The sequence below is a fragment of the Nicotiana tabacum genome, chromosome 21, assembly GCF_000715075.1.
Source record: "Nicotiana tabacum cultivar K326 chromosome 21, ASM71507v2, whole genome shotgun sequence".
In the NCBI taxonomy this organism is placed as follows: Eukaryota; Viridiplantae; Streptophyta; class Magnoliopsida; order Solanales; family Solanaceae; genus Nicotiana; species Nicotiana tabacum.
The window spans coordinates 59,017,308-59,040,784 of record NC_134100.1 but is presented as its reverse complement, the minus strand read 5'-3'; the positions used below and the strand labels follow the sequence as shown (position 1 = coordinate 59,040,784).

General features: G+C 36.7%; 1 protein-coding gene across 4 annotated transcripts in view; it reads right to left on the bottom strand.

Annotated features, from left to right (window-relative positions):
* LOC107808232 (valine--tRNA ligase, chloroplastic/mitochondrial 2) overlaps nucleotides 1–17,063 on the bottom strand; it is a 60,364-nt gene extending 43,301 nt beyond the window's left edge. For 3 of the 4 annotated variants that reach the window (XR_012704538.1, XM_075242290.1, XM_075242291.1), the window contains exons 1-11: nucleotides 16,831–17,063; nucleotides 16,614–16,707; nucleotides 16,055–16,181; nucleotides 12,816–12,899; nucleotides 12,136–12,230; nucleotides 7,390–7,481; nucleotides 7,009–7,062; nucleotides 5,734–5,786; nucleotides 5,565–5,632; nucleotides 4,586–4,661; nucleotides 3,555–3,638 (exon numbers count right to left, since the gene is read on the bottom strand). Coding sequence is in view for 3 of the 4 variants with exons in the window: in XM_075242290.1 (XP_075098391.1) it covers nucleotides 3,555–3,638; nucleotides 4,586–4,661; nucleotides 5,565–5,632; nucleotides 5,734–5,786; nucleotides 7,009–7,062; nucleotides 7,390–7,481; nucleotides 12,136–12,230; nucleotides 12,816–12,899; nucleotides 16,055–16,181; nucleotides 16,614–16,707; nucleotides 16,831–16,969 (966 nt within the window). In the remaining variant the exon portion in view is untranslated. The remainder of the gene's footprint in view (nucleotides 1–3,554; nucleotides 3,639–4,585; nucleotides 4,662–5,564; nucleotides 5,633–5,733; nucleotides 5,787–7,008; nucleotides 7,063–7,389; nucleotides 7,482–12,135; nucleotides 12,231–12,815; nucleotides 12,900–16,054; nucleotides 16,182–16,613; nucleotides 16,708–16,830) is intronic. The other variant, XM_075242292.1, reaches the window with a different exon arrangement.
* Between the last annotated feature and the right edge of the window lie 6,414 nt (nucleotides 17,064–23,477).

The window sequence follows — 23,477 nt, the reverse complement described above, 5'->3', positions numbered from 1 at the left end:
AGAAAGAAGAAGAAAAATGAAGAAACTAACAGCAAAGAAAGAAGAAGAAAAACAAAGCAAAAAAAAAAGGCTACTGCCTCTGGAAATCAGCAAAGAAAGAAGAAGAAAAACAGAGCAAAAAAAAAAGGCTACTGCCTCTGGAAATCAGCAAAGAAAGAAGAAGAAAAATGAAGAAAGAAAGAAGAAAGAGCTGATCATTGAATGATTGAAGAAAGAAGAAAGAAGAAGAAAAAGAAAAAAGAAGAAGAAGTCGCTGCTGAAATAGAAGAAGAAGAAAGTAGAAGAAAAAAGGAGAAGAAGAATAAGAAAAGAAAAGAAAGTAACATACCTGGTGATGGTGATGATGGCTGATGATGGAAGAAGAAGAAGAAGATCGAAGGTCGTTGAAGGAGAAGAAGATCGATGCTCGTCGCTGAAGGAGAAAAGTGAAACCCAAGCCCTAATTTTGTGTTTTAATATTAATGCTGCCTTTTCTTCTGTTTTATTCAAAAAGCGACGCCTCGCAGCGCCTCTCGCTACACAGGCAGAGGCGCTCGCCTTTTCTTCCTCGCAACGCAACAGACCAAAATAGCGATGTTCTCTCGCCTCGCGTAGCTACACGCTATTAGCGCTGTAGCGCTCACTATTTACAACACTGGCTCGGGGAGTCTAATGGTTTTGTATGTCGATTGCGCAGGTCACTCTATGGTTAGAAACAATCTCCTTGAGCTTGGTTTGGTAAGTTCAGCACAGCTATTCAGGAGTTCGGCATGACTCGTAGTGAAGTTGATCACTTTATGTTTTTCGGCATTCTGCTCATAATCTGTGTATTTATCTGGTGGTTTATGTTGATGATATTGTTATTACTGGCAATGATCAGGATGGTATTACTATCTGAAGCAGCATCTCTTTCGGCACTTCCAGACTAAGGATATAGGCAATTGAAGTATTTTCTTGGTATTGAGGCCGCTCAGTCTAGCTCGGGTATTGTTATTTCACAGCGGAAGTGCCTTAGACATTCTTGAGGAGACAGGAATGATGGGTTGCAAACTTGTTGACACTCCTATGGATCTGAATTAAAGGTGACAAACGGGTGGACCGGACCTGTCCGGGTCGAGAAAAAAAGTGACCGGCTGGTCACCGATCCGGGCCGGGTTCCAGGTTTTACGAACCGGGCTTAACGGGTCCGGCCCCATCCGGCCAAAAATTGAACCGGAACGGTTTCGGGCCTAAGGGGCCGGGCCGGGTTAGTATAATTTTTTTTTTTTTGTTTTGTATAACTAAAGTAAAAATATATTTTAAAAAAAAACAATCTTATAAAAAGAGTGTTTGAATAAAGGATGCAAAGACTTTAAAATCCTTATATTTGAATATTTCATTAAGAATTTAAGATAATAGTATACAATAAAGATGGAAAAAAATTCCACTTATAATTTGCAAGTTCAAACTTGGAAATTAAAGTTTACATTTAACAACAACTAAATTAATGAAAAAAGAGTAAATTCAAAATTTAATTATTAAATATAAATCTAGAACTTCAAAGGTTTTGCATTGCCTTAGTAAGTTCTTCATAATCAATATGACCTTCTTGGCCATCTTCTGGAGTGTTAAATTCAAAGGCTTTCATAGTTTCATTTCAAATTTTCATAGCATAATAATACTTCAAATTAATCTAACAAACTAAAACATTAAGCATAATACGTCTAATAGTTTTAAAATAACACAAATTGCCTCAAATCAACTTAAAATCTAAAATACGAATTTTTGGAGGACGCTCAAGAAAACTCTTCATATGCCTCCTTAAACAGCCTGTGCCCTCCCACTTTCGACGAAGATTTAAGCCTCGACCACAATTCTTGCACTTTAATTTGTGAACTTCTTCATTTTCTTCTACCACCTCAAAGTGTTCCCAAACATATGAGCGCACTCTAGAATCACGGGGCATGATTTAACTTGAATTGAGAATTTGAGTTTGAGAAATGAGATGAGTGAAGAAATGAAGAAGAGGGGGTCGTTACCAACGATCAAATGAATTTTTTTTTTAAAAAAAAAATCAGAAAATCATTGTTGAACCGGGCCGGGCCGGTTAACTGGTTCAACAGTGATTTTCCTTGACCGGGTTTGACCGGTCCGGCTAACCGGAATTTGTTTTTTTACACGGACCAACCCCCCTAACCCAGAGTCAACCCGGCCCGTTAAACCGGCTTAATCTGAATGCTAAGCTTCTGCCAGGACAGGAGGAGCCTCTTAGCGATTCTGCGAGATAAAGGAGGTTGGTTGGCAAATTGAATTACCTCACAGTAACTAGACCTGACATTTCTTTTCCTGTGAGTAGGGGTGGCAAACGGGCGGGTCGGATCAGATATGGGACGGGTCGAAAGCGGGTAATGAAAAAACGAATAAATTATCCAACCCGACCCATATTTAATACAGATAAAAAATGGGCTAACTGTTGTCTTTTTAACTATTTTGCCACCACTACCTGTGAGTGTTGTAAGTCAGTTTATGGATTCTCCCTGTGATAGTCATTGGGATACAGTTCATATTCCTCAGTATATAAAGTCAGCTCCAAGCAAAGGACAGATTGTTGGGTACACATGCTGATTGGGCAGGATCACCTTCTGATAGACATTCTACGTCTGAATATTATGTTCTAGTAGAAGGTAATTTGGTCTCTTGGGAAAGCAAGAAACAGAATGTAGTTGCTCGATCTAGCACAGAAGCAGAATATTGAGCCATGGCTCTAGCAACGTATGAGCTAGTTTGGATTAAGCAGTTGCTCAAGGAGTTGAAGTTCGGACAAGTCAGCCAAATGGAACTGGTGTGTGATAATCAAGCTGCTCTTCATATTGCGCCAAATACGGTGTTCCATGAGAGGACTAAACACATTGAGATCGACTGTCACTTTGTCGGAGAAAAGATACTCTCAGGAGATATTACTACAAGTTTGTGAAGTCGAATGATCAGCTTGCAGAATTTTCACCAAGTCTCTTACTAGTTCTCATATTAGTTACATCTGTAACAAGCTCGGTACATATGATTTATATGCACCGGCTTGAGGAGGAGTGTTAAATAGTTAGTAACGTATAGTGTACCACATCGGGAAGTAGATACCTATTATTATATAATCACTATATATAAATAGGGCATTGTACAACACTTTAGAAATAATTAATAAAACTTTTCCGTGCTATACTTCTCACAGAAGTGAAATATCATTTTTTTAGTGTCGCCTCTTTAGGATTACGCTCATTGGCAAGGAAAAGTATGCCTTAGAGACTTGGTGACAACACTGAAGCACTCGCTAAGCAAGGTGAAGCGCTCAACATGTTTTGCGCCTTGCTTCAGGGATTAACCGCACTTTAAGCGTGCCTTTGACAACAGTTATATGCATGGGCATCAATTCTTGACTCAACTTTCAGAGAAATAGTTACTATGTATGGGCTGACAAGATTACAACCTTGTAACTCATTCCTCCAGGTGACACTGCACCTACCATTAGAGATCACTTCATATACTTTGAGCTCGAAGAGAAGTCAAACCTAGTCTGACTAGAGGAGAAGTATTTTTCCTACCTTGTCAGAGAGAATTGGCACATGGCGACCAAATGTCAAGGGCACAATAGCCTGCTTTCCTATAAACTTAGCATAACGTTCATCCTGCAAAACAGCATCACCAATACATCAACTGCAGATTCACATGGAAAGGGATTCTGATTTCTCTGTAGAATCATTTAACTCCATCAATAGAGAACAGTTATACAAGACACAAGAAAAATTACCAATTCTCTTGATTAAATTCTTCATACATGACGTGATGACATACAATGCGACCAAATAGACTGTAAGCAAAGCACTCTTCCATGTTCAGTTTTTCATCAGACTAATTCAATTCGGCCAGCACATAGGAATGTGCGGGTAGGCATACTAAGGGCATAGGCAAGCAAAACATTTCTTCGTTCTCAAATAGTTAAAACTTGTGGAGGAAGTGACATCTTATGACACAATATTCATAAATGAGAAACCTCAATGTGCAAAACTATCAATAGAAAACAATTAGCAACTAGTGAGACACCATAAAATGCTTGGATACGAATTCACGAGCATGAATTCTAACAATTCAAGCATGTGTTAGTAGAGTTTAATCTGGCGATTGCTTATTCTAGGCTCGAGGGCAAGGCAGACTTACTTTGCCAACATAAACTTCTGCGATAACGCACTTAAAAGGCCTTCATCCTCCAAGGCTTAGAACATTTGGGTTGATGCAAACCAGACCTTTTCTATGCCTTCCGATAAGAAAATGGACCTTGGACCTAACTCAAACCCAAAGCTAGGTCAAGAGATAAGGATTGCCCAAGACCATATAAGGAGACAACAACCCATTTCCAGTAATGTATTAAACATGTACAGTAATGTTTTCTGTATGAAACCCATTACATTCATATACTATCTTTATAAGGTATTTTCTTCTAATATATAAATCGAATTAACTTACTCCATTTCCGGTCAATATCGTCATATAAAATGTAACAGGAGCAGTAATTTTTCCCCTCTTTAAAGAAAAATCATTTCTGAATTCTGATTAGATATAGTTCAGGACAACATACCTGAGGATTAACAGCAACGGCAGTATCACCAAATAAAGTCTCTGGGCGTGTGGTTGCAATTGTCAAATAGTCACTCCTGCACCAAAAAATTTTTAAAAATTTAATAAGAAAATACCAAATTAGAACATTTGGAAAAAGAATTACATTGCTCATAAAGCAACTAACTGGATAAACCCTTTTATAAGCTACACAGAACAGCAAATAGCCAAAGCCCAATAGTGAAGAAAAATAAGCACAGAGCTTGGCTGATAAGAAAATTAGAATCTCGGCTACAATTAAGGCTCGCAGCGAGCAGTTACAAATTGAAAACCATGTTATCAATAACTTGAAAGCGTGTTCAATTTTCTTATATCGTGTGACCAAAAGATACATTATGCGAAACAGCATTTCACTTGTGTCTGACTAGAGTGAAACCTTATTTACAACATAAAAGTTCTGAAAATTTTACTGTGGGAAATGTTATACAGAAGAAAGCCATTTCATAAACTGATTCTGAAATTTCATTGGTCGCGGCATTGGCTTGCTGTTTGAATGATGATAATAAACAGCTAATACAGCAATGATGTTCCCTTAAAAGACATAAGCTGTTTCCATATATACTGTAAAACAATTCCTTGAGGAAAATATTTTCTGTAGTTTTAATAAACCAAACAATGGTTTACGAAATACAGAACTTATCTTAATATATATTGCGTCAAAACCAAAAAAGACTTGTTCATACCAATTTCTTTTGACTGAAATAGCTAGATTTGATTATGGCTGAAAGCAAACAAAGCTAGGACACGGATTGGGCAACTTATTGAAAAAGAAAACCCTCTTAGCAGCAAGACAAAGGGTATAAAGTCACTGAAGCTACTGGACTGGTGAAAGTCTCATATCCATACTACCATTTCAAAGATCACTTAAATGGATAGTTTACAGCATTAAACTGAAGTCAAGAAGAAAATAAAAGTGATTAGCTGCAAGTACATGTCTTTACTTTGATCCTCCAGCAACACGATACTTGATGTAATAAAGTGTACCAGGTTCTTCAGAATACTCTACTTCCTGAGGTGGAAAAGAAATTCTTTTAACCACTGAGATTTAACCACTAATTAACAAGAGAAGCATAGAAGATGCAAGTATTTCCAACTGCATAAATAGCATACCAAGTCTGAAACTGCAGTCTGCAAATTAGGAGACCAATTAACCATGTAAGAACCTGCAAATTTCCGATTTGACAGCTAAGGAATTTAGGTGAAAGTTGACATCCAGAAGAACACTTACTTGTTATGCATCTTGCAGAAAGACAATGGTGGGTCGAGTCCAGCATTAGATTAAAAACAGTGCAGTTCAAATGCTATTTGACCCTGAAGGGTTTATCAACAGCACTACTTTTTCCATGTGAAGAGATCCAATGCAATGTCAGTCCATAAATTAGAAAGGCATGTCATCCAGGTTCATGCTTCTAAAGGAAGTGTTGAAATGTATGACCATCTCATCTAAAAGCTTAAGCTCTTAGAGAAAGCACACTTCTAACTAAATTATATCATGTCTCAAGACGCCCCCTCACTTATAGACCTGATTCTTTTCTTCTTTTTTTCATGGGCCCAAGACATGGAATATCTTTTGCTTTTTGGGTGGCGGTGAGATTTGAACTCAGGACCTCTTACTTGCCCTGGTACCATGGTGAAATGCGTAACCATCTCATTTAAAAGCTTAAGCTCTTAGAGGGAGCACACTTTTTATTACTTAATTATATTATGTCTCAACAAGAAGCTCCAAATTACTTTCAACTCTACATAGAAGTATTTTAGGGTTGAATGCTCCAGAGTAGCAGTTTTGCTTCTATAAAGATCAAGTAAAATTAGAGGAACAGGAATAACTTTAGTCGTGAAATTTGTCTCCACCAACCGCTATCCTTCAGCAACAATGATTGGGAAAGCTTATAAGATAAAGGATTGAACAATTCTTAGCAACACAACCAAGTGGAATTTAGATGTTCATTTTGTGCCGTACATATACCCTGAGGTTAGCTCCCCACATCTTTCCTTTATCTTTCTCACAGCCAAGACGCTGCTTTTGCTGTTCGTAAAGTAAATTCATCTATGATACCATTAAATTTTGGTTGTCATCGAAGACAAAATATCTATTCAAAAGACGGGCCAAAAGGAAATAAAAGGAAAACATACTCTATCGCAGAAGAACTACCACATACTCTCAACACCACCCACAATCCTCAACCGAATAGAAAAATAAAATACCCAAAACATAATATAGAAAAGGGCAGAACTACTCTCGGAAAAATGAAATCATGAAGTTCTCGAGGTAAGTCTACTTTCATCAAAACAATAGAGTTGGCAAAGATAGCTCATTGGATCAAGCAAAAGTATCTATCTTTTACAAACTAAAATCATATAATTTTTTGGAAAAGCAGTGCGTACCCTGATAGATTAACCCTTTTTCATGAAGCCTTATAAATGCTTCAACTACTGCTCCTGCAACAATCGAAATTTTAAAATTTAGACTCCCATTATGAAAATTGATGATATATATATATATATATAACAAACAAGAAATAATACACATTTTATCACTGGACTAGTATTAGCTCATCTACATCTTGACAGGACCAGGTACATTCAGATGTAATAAACTATTATTGGGAAACAGTGCATAGGATGACAAAGTAAGAAGACAGATGAACTGAAGAGCCCCTTAGAGAATTCATAGCTTGCTAGCCTAGAGAGTTGATATCCATATTATGTAGACAAGTCCGCACCACAGAGTTGATGGGAATTTTACTGAATGGAAGGCAGTCTTACTACTCAGCTGTTCATCAAGGGTAAAACGTTCTCTGGTCCAATCACAGGATGCACCAAGTCTCTTTATTTGGTTAGTAATGGTTCCACCATACCTAAGTAATAAAAGAGAATAAGCATTTGTAATTTAGATTGAAAAGGAAAATATTGAAAAAGCAAAGGAAGGGAAAAGATTGGAATGACAAGATATACTTAGAAGGAGAAAAAAGATGCATATAAATTAGAAATAGAAGGAGGATATGCATTGAACACGAAGAATGATAGCATACTGCAACACTGTAGAAAGCATAACCACTGATAGGTCTCTTCCCTGTAAAATGGAAGCATATAATTCTAATGTTTTGATGTGTGGCCATAGAAGATAGGACAAGATTAGATACAGATTGCTACGTAGGAGCAACTTTTTCTGATAATTGAAGGTAAAAGGAGATTAGATATACCTAAAATCTAATGGAGATAAAGTTATTTCAAGAATCTCTAAACAATGCCTTCTTGGCTAAGAATTTAACAGAATGGAGGCAGAGGGTTCCAATGGGAAATACCGACTAGTTGATACTACAATAACAACCCAGTGAGATCCCACAAGTGGGGTCTGGGGAGGGTAGTGTGTACGCAGACCTTACCCCAACTCCGGAGGAGTAGAGAGGCTGTTTCCGGTAGACCCTCGGAACAAGTAGGAAAGAGACAATGTATCAGTAACAGCAACGGACTAGTTGATACTATACTAATTATTTTTGTTATACTTACATTAGGTCCAGCATTTGCCAAGTCTTTTCATTCTAGATATAAACAACAATGTCCGCAGCTGGATAAGTGTGAGAATTAGAGAACATTTATCTTACGCAACCCCTAATTTGCCTTAAAAGATAAATAATTTAGTACTGGTAAGATAAATAATTTATCTTACCAGAACAACTGTAATACGATGATATGCCCTTTAGTTTGGATTGATGAATAGATTATTGATCTAACTTAACTTGTTGAAGAGGTGAAATATAATCTCTTATTATAATGTGTTCTTTTCTTGGGGGGTGGGGGAGGGGGGGCATATGCAGGAAGTTTGAGCTTTAGACCAAGGTATTGATGATGGTTCTCTAATCTTGCAGAACAAATGTAATACGATGATATGCCCTTTGATTTCACCTGCTTCAGCCTGTGCTTTAAAATTTTCAACTATCAATAATACTAATATTGTTTGATTCAGGATCAAATCTCCTCTAGTTCATCAGTCACTCACCGACTGTACTCTTTGAGCACCTACTCATTTTCTAACAGTATATTATGCTTTTTCTGGATATTCGGGTACCAATACCATGGGTTCACTTTTGAGGTTCCCACTGGACTGGGGCCACCAAGATGGCTTTTCCCATATGGAATGAAAATATTGGATTCATGTAAAAGGAGAAAGATTTGTATGTATGTGTGTTGATATGTATTACCCAAAAGTTTGCCTAGTTAGCCATACCTCACACAGCGAGATGTGTACTAAATGTTCACTTGTCTGTTGAATAGGCAAACTCTTCATTAAAATTATGTAGGTTTTTAAGAGAAGTGGAACATCAGGCCCGCAGAAACCTACTGAAAAATTTCCATTAGCTAGATAGTCGCAAGCATGTCAAATTGCTACAAACTGATATAACATTTAGACGTTCTCATTTTGTTCAATAAAATTACATTGGTATCGTTTTTATACGGTCGCTAGAAACGTGAAACATCACTATCAGGATTATGGAGAGCACACTTCATCAACATTCAATTTCACATCAAACTGTCAAGGAAGAACATGCTTCCGGCTTCTTCTCATTCTAGTGTTGGCTTCTTATGTTCAGACTTGCCATCAGGTCCTTCTGATTTATAATTTATAATGACCCATCCAACGGTTTGGAATGTTACAAAGCATTTGATCAGATTTCTTTAAGATCAATTCTGGGAAAAAGCTATCAGAATGGACAAATAGGATGAAGCATCATTGAACATGCAGCTGCAAACCGGTTCTCTTAGAAAAAAAACGTACCACCTTATCTTCCCATACTTACCTTTCTCATAAGAAAATTAAAAAAAAAATTATCTTCCCCCTTGCCAAATACAAAAGTATGTGGAATAGTTAAGTGAGCTCGAAAGGCCTCCATGGCTTTGGTCTAATTATAAGAAAGCGGCGCATAATGTGCGGGTTAGGTGCACGTCACGGGTTCGAACTCTGCTGCATTTAAGTGAAGCAAAGTAACATAGTGGGTCCACTATCCACCGAGTTTAGAACCGTGCACCATTGGCCTCTCAAGGATTCTTGGTTATCAAAAAAATGAGGGCGCAAGATATTAGTCAAGATAACATTAGGAATTAAGGTGAAACTATCCTAGCATTTAAAGGACAGCAGGTGAAAAAAAAATAGGTGAGCAAAAATACTAGGTGATTTCTTTCCATCTGTCTACGACTTGGTGGACAAAGTTACCCAGCACCTGTGTTGGTGGAAGGTAGAAGGTACCCCATGGAATTAATCGAGGTGTGTACAAGTTGGATGGAACACCGTGGTTATCCAAAAAAAAGACTAAAGGAGTACCTTACCAAATGAAGAGACTACTATGCATTTCAATAACATGATTGAAGACAAACCACACTATAGATGTAATTGTCACATAGTCACGATAAAAAGTGTCTTTTTATAGGGGTGGAGTGGATACTAATAGTCAGCTCAATTAGAAATGAGTGAGGAAAACGTTGGCACATTGTAAATGTAGCTAACTATTAGCGCATAGGGAACTAATGTACCATAATAGAAGCGTAATATAGATACAGGAACAAAAGATGGCTATTAGTAAGTTCAAGCTAATCTCGTTATGAAACAAAAATGGAAGATTACCATATTAATCAATGGAAGGTCCCGAAGAATGCCATAGAACTAGGAGCCCTTTGTCAACAGCTCCTAATCCTCGGTTTAGGGTGGAAAGGCAAGAGGAACTTTCTCGGTCATATTCTTCTACCATGGGTCATCACATAAAGAGGATAGAGTGTTCCCCCACCTCTCAATTTAGGGTTCTCACAACACTGAGGAAGGAGTGCTTCATCACATGGCGAGATACAAAGTGGAGCAATTCTCACGGAAAAAATAGAGATAACGCATGTTACTTGGTGTTGCATGTGCAAAATAGCCAGTGATAATGTGAAAAATTTGGCTGTTCACTGTCAAATCACAATTCAATCATGGTGGGCAGTGCTGAATCTCAGTGGCATTTAGCAGGTGATGCCATGATGCTAACGACATTTCAAGACTAGTTGCTCAATGGGGTATTCATAAGGAGGAGCAAACGAAGATGGTCATGGGATGAAACGCCTCCGACCACATGACATACTTTGGATAGAAAGGAATAGGAGAGCATTTGAGGGATTGAACACTAGTTTTGTATAGATTCTACAAATCTTTTGTTTTAGTAGACTTTTGGTACACCCACGAAGTCCCAAGCAACATCTATGATTGGGTAATTTTTTTGTAGACGGGCATATTCATTATGTAGATTCCACTTCTGTATACAACTTAATATACTTAAAAAAAGTGACCACATCAATAAATTATTATTTTTATTGGAAAAAACACCTAACAGCCTCGACCCCAATATATGTGAGCATAGCATGCAAATTAATAGATTCAAGGAATTGCAGCGCCACCTATGTATAGGAACTATGAAAGATTCCAGAGGTATAAACTTAGGTTGAATCTTTTTTAAAGAATTCCCTCTGTACTGGGCACGTAGTTTAAGAAAAAAAGTAAGACGTTTCGAACTTGTGGTCTCATTTCTATTGCTATAAAAGCATGTCATTAAGGGTAAAATAGAATGTTTAAAGTTAAATTATTTGCAAATACAAAGAGGTATGTTCTTTTTTAAGAGACTAAAAAGGGAAAGATTGTTACATAAAATGGAAAAGAGGGAGTATGAGAAAAGAAGCTCATTTCATCCAAGAGCTAAAGAAGTCTTATAGGTTTCTCTTTTTCTAGGTCTTCAACACTATTTAGAGCATCAGAGCTCAACTCATTGACATGTTACCAGAATATAAGGAAATTTCTATGAGAAAAAAATTCTCATGAGAAATTTCCTGTTTGGTACTCTACTGCTCAATGGTTGCAGAACTTGTAGAAAATATTATTTATTTTTTCATTTCATTTTTTTAATAAGAAATTAAAATGTTCATTTTTAGTGGGGAGGAGGTTGTTCTAACTGGGACATAAAATACTAGATGCCAACTAGATTTCTCTATCCAACAAGGAGATCGTAGACCTTACTATCAAGAGGAAGACCTTGGTACTTTACCTTCCATAATGTTTGTTATCTTCTTTTCATTGTATATTATCTTTCCAAGGTTTCTATTTTTTGGTATACTTCAGACGTATACGAACACGTGTTTGCCCCTTTTTAATGAAATTTATTACTTTATCACAAAGAAGTTATCTTTCCTTACTTGTCAGGGTCTGCTGATAGCCACTAATGGTACTCATTTAACAAAATATGTTACTTATCTAAAAGAATTGTCGACATCTTCTGGATGTTTTAATAAAATAATCGTTATTTCATCAAAAAAAAAGAATAGATAAAAGAATTCACCAGTAACTTGGGAGATTCCTAGGATACATGTAGGTGAAAAAGTTTCTCTATCTTTTTTTATCGGATCGCATATGCGAGAAAAAGTTTTATACCATCAATCATGCAGCATTCTAGAATTTAGTAAACAAATAGCTTAAATAAGAATGAGTAGATATACTTCTGTTTCCATTCCCATACTCGTTTTGTAAACTCATCTCTACCCAAATCAGCCCGTTTTACTCCTTCTGCAGCTAGCATTCTCTCCACAACCAACTAGAAAAAATAGAGAAAAAGAAAAAGATAAAAGGTATTCAGTTTTTCACACCCAAGAAACAATAAAAAATTTGATTTCTGGAAAATGAGAGCAGTTGTGAAAAAAAAGGATAAATGACAAGTGGAGCCAATTACACAAAAAGATTAAGTACTCTACAAGTTTGAGAAAGAAAAAGGACTACCAACATGTTACCAACCACAGATAAAGGAAATGTTGACATAATTGAGGGAGTAAATGACAGAACACCTTAGCTACACATCAAAACTCTATAACTAATATCAGTACCGGAAGGTCATATTGGCAACCACAGTTCCGTGCACCAAAACAAGCAAAAATAACTTCCATTCCATGTGCATTTGCACAAAGAGAACATTGGAAAACAAGAACTCAAACTCAACTAGCTAGCAACGAAATTTCTTGCATACCCAAAATGGTCATAGTAAGAAAATTTGATCAAAATTAGACGAAACCGGGAATGTAAATTATCAACGAATCACACGCATCCATATGTTAGCAATATAAAGTCAAATGTAAAATGAGATGCAGTTAAGTAAAAGCACTAAGCTTTTGGATGTAGAGGGAACCTGAGTTGCAATACCAGCATGATCTGTTCCAGGAAGCCAAAGGGTAGGTCTTCCCTTCATGCGGTTATATCGTATCATGATATCCTGACAAAGGAGATGATAGAAATGAAGTAATGTAGAAAATTTGAGATATGTCAAATAACAGATAAAATAATGACTATGTTAGGTGAAAAATGAAAAAGCAAAAGGCTAATGGTAATCAAGAACAACATTGTTCAATTCCTCCCCGTTAAACTGTGTGATGCATATTCTTAGACCATCCAAAAAGAGTTAGTTTTGTCAGCCACGAACGACGACTTTCAGAATCATGCCATCCCCAGTCGTTGTTTCCGCCTTCATATGTTTTTTACGAGTTGATCTTGGGGCATTCTTTTTTTATTGAGCTATCAATGAGCAATCAATGTATTTCTAGAAGGAACTGACTGAAGCATATTTGGTTAGATGTAGCGGCATCGTGCTAAGCTATTGGGATTAAGTTGTAAGACTAGGCAGAGAAGTATCTATAGAGCCTAAGTCTATATTGTGATCATCTATCAATGTGTCAGATACTCTATCAGCAGTGGGCTCAAGTGGCAACTTTGTTCAGCAAAGCATGGACTTGGCTAGAATGTCATGTGGAGATTGTGGATGTGACGTGCGAGATTCTTGCACAATTCGAGCAAAGAAGGTTCGTTTGCATCAGATAATTGTCAATTCAAGATGTTTTGCCATGCTATGCATTGATGCAAAGTTGCTACCCAACTTAATGAGGCAAAATTGGTAACGGAATTTTCTCTCTGTGACCCCGACCCTATCGGAACGACTTGCCCTTCCATGCGCTAAGCTGGATAGAGCGCTTTTAGAAAGAGGACTACCTGATTATAGAGAAACATTCTTCTCCTTCACATCATCGGTCAACTCTGGGGATAGTGGATAGAGCTCGTCCCTATTTGACTGAAGAGGGAAGGGTTCATTCCGATGACAAGTGATGCTTGTTGACTGAATTCCATTGAATATTGGGTCATGTCGATAAGTTGAGGTAAGATAAGTCCACGTTTATCAGGTTGAGCAACCAAGTTATGGCGAGCCACGGGCCATGGACTATAAACTTTGGGCTAGATCAGGCATAGATCTTTTCAAGTAGCATACTGAGATTGCAAGAAGTGCATCATTTGAAGAGCCCTCCTAGAAAGTTGGCGTTGAGCTGAGTATGCTAGATGTTTATCTATCATAGGGCTAAAATGAATGGAAGGTGAATCCCCCGAGCACCATGTAAGGAAAATAGATTTGGTGCCTACCATCATATAACACGCAGCAGTCCAAGCAAGCAAGGCTGAGGCCAACCTAGTGGGGGTGTTCGCACGAGTGTCACATCAACAACCGCGTTAGGTGAATAGGTTTTGTACCTATCATCACGAAGGAGAGAATCTCCAAGAGTAAGCTCTACTCAAAGTTGACGCCAAGCAAGGGCAGGGCGTGCATATGGGTCGCGACAACCATGAGGAAAGACTTGAGCCTTGCCGGGAGTTCGAGAGTTACAAATAGGTGGAGTCAGCTCCCATATGTGTAAAAGTAAGTCAAATCACTTCAAGAGGAGGGCCAGAATTGGACCAAACAGCTGAGGCGGGGAGGCAATGCCACTATAGAGTCAAGCCACTTAAAGCGGGGAGATGTAGAGTTGGCCAAGCCACCATGTGGGCAGACAATATGTTGAATCATGAGAAGCAAGATCAAAGCATGAATAGCTTAAACTTTTAGATGAAGTGGTCATACACTTCAAAATGGTATCAGAGTAGGAAGAGGTTCAAGATTTCAATTCTCACCGCCATCGACTGTCAAAACAAAAAACTCTACGTGCCTAACCATGAAAAATAACTAGACTCAAACGTGAGGGGGCGTGTAGAAGATATAACTAAGTGAATAAAAGTTTGCCCTAATCTAACAACTAAAACTTATAAATGAGATGGTCATATGATTTAACACTCCCAAACCCAGTCCCTCCCCTTCAAGTAGACATCGCAATCTCCGAGGAAAGATAAATCCTTAAGGAAAGTGTGTCTCCATGTGCACAAAGGCATGGGTAAGGTGACACCTTGTATGATAACTACAACCGCCATAGAAAAATGAGATATACCAAGTGTGCCTGCCCGTAGGAAGTGAAGCATCAATTAACTATCCCATGATAACTATAACCTCATACGGCTTCATTATGTTCTAAAATTTTCAGTCATATTTGTATTGCACTAGAAAATTTCATCTCCATTAATCTTTGACAACCAAAATGGAGACAAGATTCTAAAAAATAGAATAGTCAATATGGATTTACCGTCTTCTAGAACCACTTGATAATACTACGAAATTAGTACTAGTTATATTTCTTAGCAATAATAAATAGAATTCCAGAATACGGAAGACAAATGGTTTGTCAATGCATTTGAATGTAATACAGTATTGTGGGGAAATACATCCTGAAAAAACAAAACAGAAAGAACTATGAATATTGGAAATTAGGGATCAAAGACGGGTTAAGGTGATAGCATACATCTAAACACAAGATGCAAGGAATCAAAAGTAACCATATATATCAAACGGTAAGCTGAGTAACCATATATATCAAATTGTAAGCTGAGTTCTCTAAGACAAATTAAGTTATTTTCAGGTCATCATCTATACATCCTCACTTAAATGACGTTTATCATCCATTTATGATAGCATGATTGTTCTAGCATAAAGCAACTATCTATATTCTACATTTTAAACTGAGACACAATGTAGAATTAACAAGGCACGGACTGTTATCCGACTTCGTCAGCAGTCACCTAAATTGACATTTGATAATTTCCTTCATCTATTTATTATATAGAATCTCGATCTAGCATAAGGCACTGTTTCTTTATCAAACAAAAAAAAAAACACAAGTGTTTCTGATAATTTTATTGACTGTTCAAGTTAAACCTAACAAGACATGATAAAAATAACAATTTGTTGGCTGGTAGCCTTATTAGTTGGTCATTGTCGAGAAAATGATTTTCAATACAAAGATAAGACACCACATACATTCAGTTTTCAATTAAAGGGCCTCTTTTCTGTAAGCTATCATGTAATCAACTTTATCTTTAGCTTAGTGCCCCAAAATAGAGTAGCAAGTGAGATCTAGACAATAATTACTTGATATATTGAATGATGAGCTCATACAACTCAAGATAGACACTCAAAATGATTAGAGCAAAAATATCAAAAGAATTGCAACTGAATGCAACCTCAAGGGTCACAAACATGGCATGCCCCATGTGCAGAGAACCGGTAACATTAGGTGGTGGCATTGGAACTACGAAAGGATCACCCCCTTTGTCAATGTTTGGTTTGAAATATCCTTGAGACTCCCACCTAATAATCAGCAATTTCACTCATTAGTATTTTGCAGAGTAATGAATACTTAGATAGTGATATAACCATTATTCTTTGATGCAGAAATGGTATCGATTTTGTTTTATTGATGGAGAAGATGACATACTAACCTACCATAAACTGGCCAAATTTTGTGTAATTATTAGTCACTCTAAGTTAAGCCAATTGAAGTTAACAGTGAACAGCTTTGTATACTAAAACCACAAAATATCTAAAACTTAACAGGAATTTGCATCTCAACATTTCGAGCCAACATAATAGCAGTTCACGGTAGAAACAGTAAAAAAATTCTACTGAACCGTTTCTAAAGTTTTTGACTATAACTGCCGTTACCTTATGAGGTACACCAGAAATAAAATAAACAATCCAAAAATATAAGCGATGAATTGAGTCCAGAGAAAGCAAAATCACCATTTATATATGCGTTCTTCATTACTGAAATCAAATGACTTTGCAACTTCGGGTGAAGTAAATATACCATCGTTTTCTGCTGCTGCTGCAGACACTGCATCATAAAAGCATAAATAGGTACTACAACCCTAAGCCCTAATTCAACTCCGACGCATTTTCGGTGTTAAGAATTGAAATAAGTAGAAAAAAGAGAGGGATATTTAGAGAGGAGACTTACTGGCGAAGAATCGACGAGAACGGGAGAGTGAGACAGTGAAACGGCGTTGCGTGGAGAAGAGAAGAGGATTGAAACTAAAGCACAAGGAGGAGCATGAAGAAGTGGAAGATAAGAAAGAGGAAGAAGTGCGCAGAGCCATTGTAGTCACTTCACACCACTGCTACTGGGCAAAAACAGTTTTATCCTCCCGCCGAGCAATTTAATCCCATTGATTTTCCTTTTACCTTTGGTTTTGGGCGAATTGCAACAATAGACACTTTATACTTTATGCCCACTATTTCAAATATATCCGCAATTTATAATATTTTTAAATATTAGTCAATTCACTCAAACTACTCAATTTGAAAATTAAGGACTTAGTGGGCGTTTGAACATAAGAATTGTAAAATTTCAAAATAAGGGAAAAAAGGTTTCAAGTAAAAATGGTATTTGGAATTTAAAGTTGTGTTTGGACATGAATATAATTTTGGGTTGTTTTTGAAGTTTTGTGAGTGATTTGAGTGAATTTTGAAAAATAACTTTTGGAGTTTTTTCAAATTTTTGAAAATTTTCAAAATGCTTCTTCAAGTGAAAATTGAAATTTTTATGAACAAACACTGATTTTGAAAAAAAGTGAAAATTTTTTGGAAAAAAAGAAAAAAATTCTTATGTCCAAACGGATAATTAGTATCCTGAATTTTTGAGCTGCTAATTTGAAATTCAGGATTAAGTGTCCTGAATTTCTGAACTACTAATTTAAAATACATGACATAAGATTCGAATTTATGGACACAATTTTCGAACTCCTTAAGTTTGAACTTTAAAGTTTAAACTCTAGGACGAAGTGTCTTAAAGTTTGAGTAAAATTGGCTAATCTTTAAATATATTGTAAACTGTGGATATATTTTAAACAACATGCTTAAAAGTGATTACCCGGTGACATTTCCACTCTGATTTTCTCAAATAGCCCTTTTTAGGACACTATTTATATTTCATTCTTGTTTTAATAAGTTTTGCAAATATAAATCCATGCACTTCACAATTGATTTTGGATTTATGCTACCAGTCTCGGATAACTATATTCCAAGTGGTCTAAAGTTTTATCTTAAATATTTGCATAGGAAGTCTGTTTCTTCTATAACTTTAGCTTGGAAAAAAATCATGCACAACTAACACACACAAGGAAAGACCACGCTTACAAAAATAAAATTTTCTTTCATTCCATTAGTCTTCAAAAATAAACATGAATTTTGGATTCTCATTAGATTCAACTATATCAAAATCAATAATCCAACTGAACGAGACTTACTTTTTATGATTTGGATTGTTGACATCATACTTAATGTCATTGCTTTTCCATGTTAATCAACATAGCAAGTTGACAGAAGTAGTGAATTAGGGAAAGAAGAAATATGTTTTAATTTTCTCTCTGTCACGTTCAACTAAAGTTTCAGATAACTTCTTGCCAATAGTAGAGACTTGAGAGCTTGATCATAAGAATTTATATCTCGGTAATTTATTTCCTTTACAACTGAAGTTCCTAGCATTTTTGTGCTTCAACGCATTTTTCACAGTATTTTTAAGCTTGATCGCATTCCTGCCATAGCAATTGGCAGCGGACCCCAAAAAACTTAGCAACTTGTGTTGTATTTTTGGGCAACTATGAACTTTAGATATCCTCTATTTTTTACTTCCTTGACCTTTTTTTCTTCCTATTTTAACTTAGCTTCTTCTAATTATGCACCTTTAACATACCTATACCAAAAATTAGTGCATTAACCAAACAAGATTGAACAAAGTCTAATGGCATCAACATGTCCTCATATAAGTGTACTCACCATGATCAACTAGGGCACACAAATGATTATTATTTTAGAATTGTGAGATACCCCTGGTGAAATCAAAACTGGGATTCAAGACGAAGAAATACAAGCAAGACTTCCACTAGTATAATTGTACAACAAATAATGAGGAAGATGATGTTCGACAATACACACCTTGGTAGCAACGAGAGGTAATAGTGGTAAGACTTTAAATTCATTTGTACTTATTTCTAATAGTACATGGATAATTGATTCCGGAGGTATGTATCACATGACGTTTGATTGTAGATATGTTTCACCCCTTAAACCTTTCTCACAAAAATATATTTCCACAGCTACTAGTTCGTCGACATCTTTCATAAGGGATGGATCCTTGTCTTTCATTATTACTTTGAACTTAGATTATATCTTATGTAACGACTCGACCGGTCGTTTTGAGCTTTAGCATTCCGTTTAGTGGTTCGAAGTCTTGAGTGACTTCATATTGTGTATTATGACTTGCGTGTATGGTCGGATTCGATTTTTGGATTTTTCGGGATTGATTTGAATGAGTGATTCTCATTCTAGAAGCTTAAATTGGAAATATTGACCGAGGTTTGACGTTTGTGAAAATGACCCAAGAATGGTATTTTGATGGATTCGATAGGTTTCGTAGTATGATTTTAGACTTGGGCGTATGTCCGGAATTTAATTCGAAGGTTCCTAGGTTGATTTGACTTGTTTTGTCGAAAGTTGGCAATTTGAAGGTTTAGAAATTCCTTAGGTTTGATCATGGTTTGACTTTATGGCTATCAGGTTTGGAATTTGATTTTGGGACTTGGAATAGGTCCGTTTTGTGATTCGGAACTTGTCTGTAAAGTTTGGTGTCATTCCGAGTTGATTTGATAGGAATCAGATGCGCGATTATGTTTTTAGAAGTTCTTGAGTTTCAATGTTAATTTCTCCAAGCGGAAGGATGAGGAAAAAAAAATCGTTTTGATGCCCAATTGATGGCTCCATATGTTATTTTGATGGATTGATCGCGTGAGCGAGTTCGTGTTATATTTTTAGACTTGTATTGATATTTGGTGTGGAGCCCTGAGGGGTCGGGTGAGTTTCGGACGCGTTTCGGAGTGCTAGGAGGAGTTCTAGTTTTTGTTGGTTTCTGCACAGATGCTTCAGGTCTCGCAAATGCGAGACTATGTTCGCATTTGCGAGGTGGGACATTGCTTTTGCGATATAGGATGGGGACTGTTAGGTTCGCATTTGCGAACTCAGTATTCGCATTTGCGATGGGGTCTAGACTAGGCAGTGATCGCAATTGTGATCGTTTGGTCGCTTTTGCGAAATGTTCAATCTTCGCATTTGTGATGATAGTGTCGCTTTTGCGATCATTCTTTACATTTGCGGGGTTCGCATTTGCGAACCCCATGTCGCATTTGCGACACATGCGCCTGAACATAAGGGCTGGAAGTCGGGATTTAGGCCTCATTTTTCATATCTAAGAACCCTAGACTCGGTAAGAGGAGATTTTGAGGAGGGATTTTCATCTACAATTATTGGGTAAGTGATTCTAATCAATTTCTAACTATATTTCATGATTATATACAAGATTTAACATCAAATTCATGAGAATCTAAGAGAAATTTTGGGAAATTTTGCCTATGTTTTGAAAAATAAAAATTTAGGATTTGAGAATCGAAATGGACTCGGATTTTGAAACAAAATACATATATGAACTCGTAGGGTTATGGGTAGTCAAGACCTACCCTTAGACTCGGATTTTGACCGGACGGGACTGAGTTGACTTTTGTTGACTTTTTAGAAATTGTATAAAGATCATAGCTTTACTTATTGAAATTTGTTTCTCTTGCATTATTTGATGTTATCAAGTCGATTTATGTTAGATTTGAGCCGTGTAGAGGTGAATTGTAAAGGAAAAGCTACTTTTTAGTGTTGATTTGGCCTAGTTGAGATAAGTATCTTGCCTAACTTTGTGTGGGAACTGCCTCTAGGGATTGGTTAGAGTGTGTTATTTGTATTATGTGGAAGACGTGTACATGAGGTGACGAGTGTGTACACGGACTATATGTGATATTTTGACCGTATAGACTTCTAGACTTCTTCCATGCACTTAATTGAACTTGTTATAACATATTATATCCTTCTTTGGTGAATTAACTCTCACATGCTCTAATTGAAGTTGTTCGTCCATGTTCTAGCTTTTTATTGCCAGATTTACCCTTATATGTTTTAATTGAAATTGTTGCTTCTTTCTGTCACGTCCCGACCTCGGAGAGCGCACCCCGTGCGCAACCGACATACCCCGGCTAAGCAAGCCTGTTAGATGCTTTCTACCCAACCTTGCCCATTAATAATATAAGAACCAGTACAAGTGATAGACATGAGAAGAGTCAAGTATTCCACTTTCTTTTTCCATTACTAAAGGATATTCATTTATGATTTCCAAAACATTATAAGTTTATAGATATGATGAGAAACATGTTTGCCCAAATACCAACACTTACTAGTTTAATTCTCAATATCAGACACCACCTGCAACCTGTCTACGGAGCCTCTAAGTACAACATGCATGTGTGGTCTAGTGGTACAACCTATTGACACATGCATGGCCTAATTCCCACCCCAAAATATACTTGCACCGTAAAATAACTTGTATGGGTGGTATAGGACAGGAACTTACCCGGATAGATGGTGGTCTAGTGGTTGACTTCCTTGATTATTGAAGCTTGATGCAAGATTGGATGATTAGAATGTTAGGTTTCCTCATTCTCTCTCTAAAATGCTCTTACCTCTCTCTAAAATCATCAAATAATCTCCCCAAAATAAGCCCCAAAGGCTATTTATCAAAATGGGATCGGGTTATAAAAATAGGAAAATGGACCCTCCGAACTCAGGTCTGCGGCCGCAGAATGGACCGCATAACAAATATGGGGTCCGCAAAATGGACCGCGAAACTAATACCTAAAAACTGGAATGGTCTGGACAGGTCTGCGGTCCACAGACCACTTGTGCGGCAGCAGAATGGACCGCATAATCACCCAACAAAATTCTTCATACAAAATGTGCGATGGATGTGCGGACCGCGAAATGGGTATGAGATCGCAGAATGGGCTGCAAAATGACCTTCAAAATTCAACCATTTTTCTGCTCAACTCTGCGACGGGTATGCGACCCGCAGAATGGATCTACGGTCGCGAATCTGACCGCATAACTAGCCCTTCAGCAAAAAAATTTCTACCAACACCTCGATGCTTTCTTCTACTACATACGTACTCATTACCCGACCTCGGCACCACAAAACTAGAATCCCTTGGCGAAATTTTACGGGGTCTTACACTTTTATTGTCATGATATATCTTCCATAAATGATTTATTCTTATTTGAAGTCGTTGCTACATGTTATATATCTCATTGTTGAGTTATTCTTATTTGAATTCATTATTACTTGTTATGTCTTTCATTGTTGAGCTTATTCTCCCGTTTCATTATGTTGTCGTAATTCTTGTGTTGATTTGCTTGTCGTACTCTCGTGTTACTGTTGTTGTTGTTGTTGTTTTACTCAGTGTTGTTGAGCCGTGGGCTATGTGCGGTTGTGATATTGGGATTGTTGTAGCATATGGGCACATGTGGTGCGAGTTGTTATATTGCGTTTGTTGATACCCGATTTTTCCCTCATATTTTCAAATATATATATATATATATATATATATATATATATATATATATATATATATATTCTTTCAAAATAGTACGTATGCATCATCATTTAGTTTATAAGCATATACAAGCATTTTTCATAATTTGTTTTATTAATTTTTAAAGGCTTTAAATTAATTTATTTTTGTATTTTATTATATAAATATCCAATAATTACCCTATAAATTATTTTTATGATGATTTAATCATCTAAACTTATCATTTATACCAATATGAGGTTATAAATATTTTTAGTGCATTTATAATAATTATATTTGCATTTTTAGGGCCAAATTGTATATTTTGCAATAATAGCCCATATGCATGTATAATTAACTTATTTATGTAGAAAATGATTTTTTATATTTTTATAATATTAAGAAATTATTTTTAATCATTTTAGTAAACAAATGATATTTTTTGATATTTATTAATTAAGTTTATAAATTATTTATTTATTAAATATTGGGTATTTAAAATCTGGCCCCAAATTTACCTTAATTTCGGACCTAAACTACCCAATCCCAGCCAATAACCTCTGAGCCCAAACGAAATAACCCCTAACCCAACCAATTAATCGACCCGACCTAGAACCCCCAACTAATCATGGCCGTTGATCTCCGAGATCAACGACCCATATTACCCCGTCCCTTTTAATTAACCTAATACTCCCATAACCCTAACCACTCTTCATCACCCGCCTCCTTTGAATGCTCTCAAACCTCCCCCTTCTCTCTGCCCAAACCCTAGTCGTCTCCCCCCAAATTTCTCTCCTAATCACACCGGACATGGGATTATACAGTTACTTCTTGCCATATTCGACTCCCCCTTGGTACTGGACCCTTTCTCTATACCGCTTGCCTAAACATGGCAAGCGGATCTCATCAACTTCGAACCAAAGCTGGTTCAGTTCCTTGACCTTTTCTGTCCATGTTCATTCTTGTTCTTTTATGGTATGAATCTCTGCGTATTTCTGGGACTCCTACTCACCCTAAAATTAGGGTTTCAGATTCTTTTAAATCGAACCAAATCTTGTTCGATTCTTTGATTTTAAAAGGTATTTCTGTCTATGCTCATCTTATTCTATGCAGCATGTGATTTTTACCTTTTATTTATTTTAGATTTATGCCGATTTGTGTACTTTGC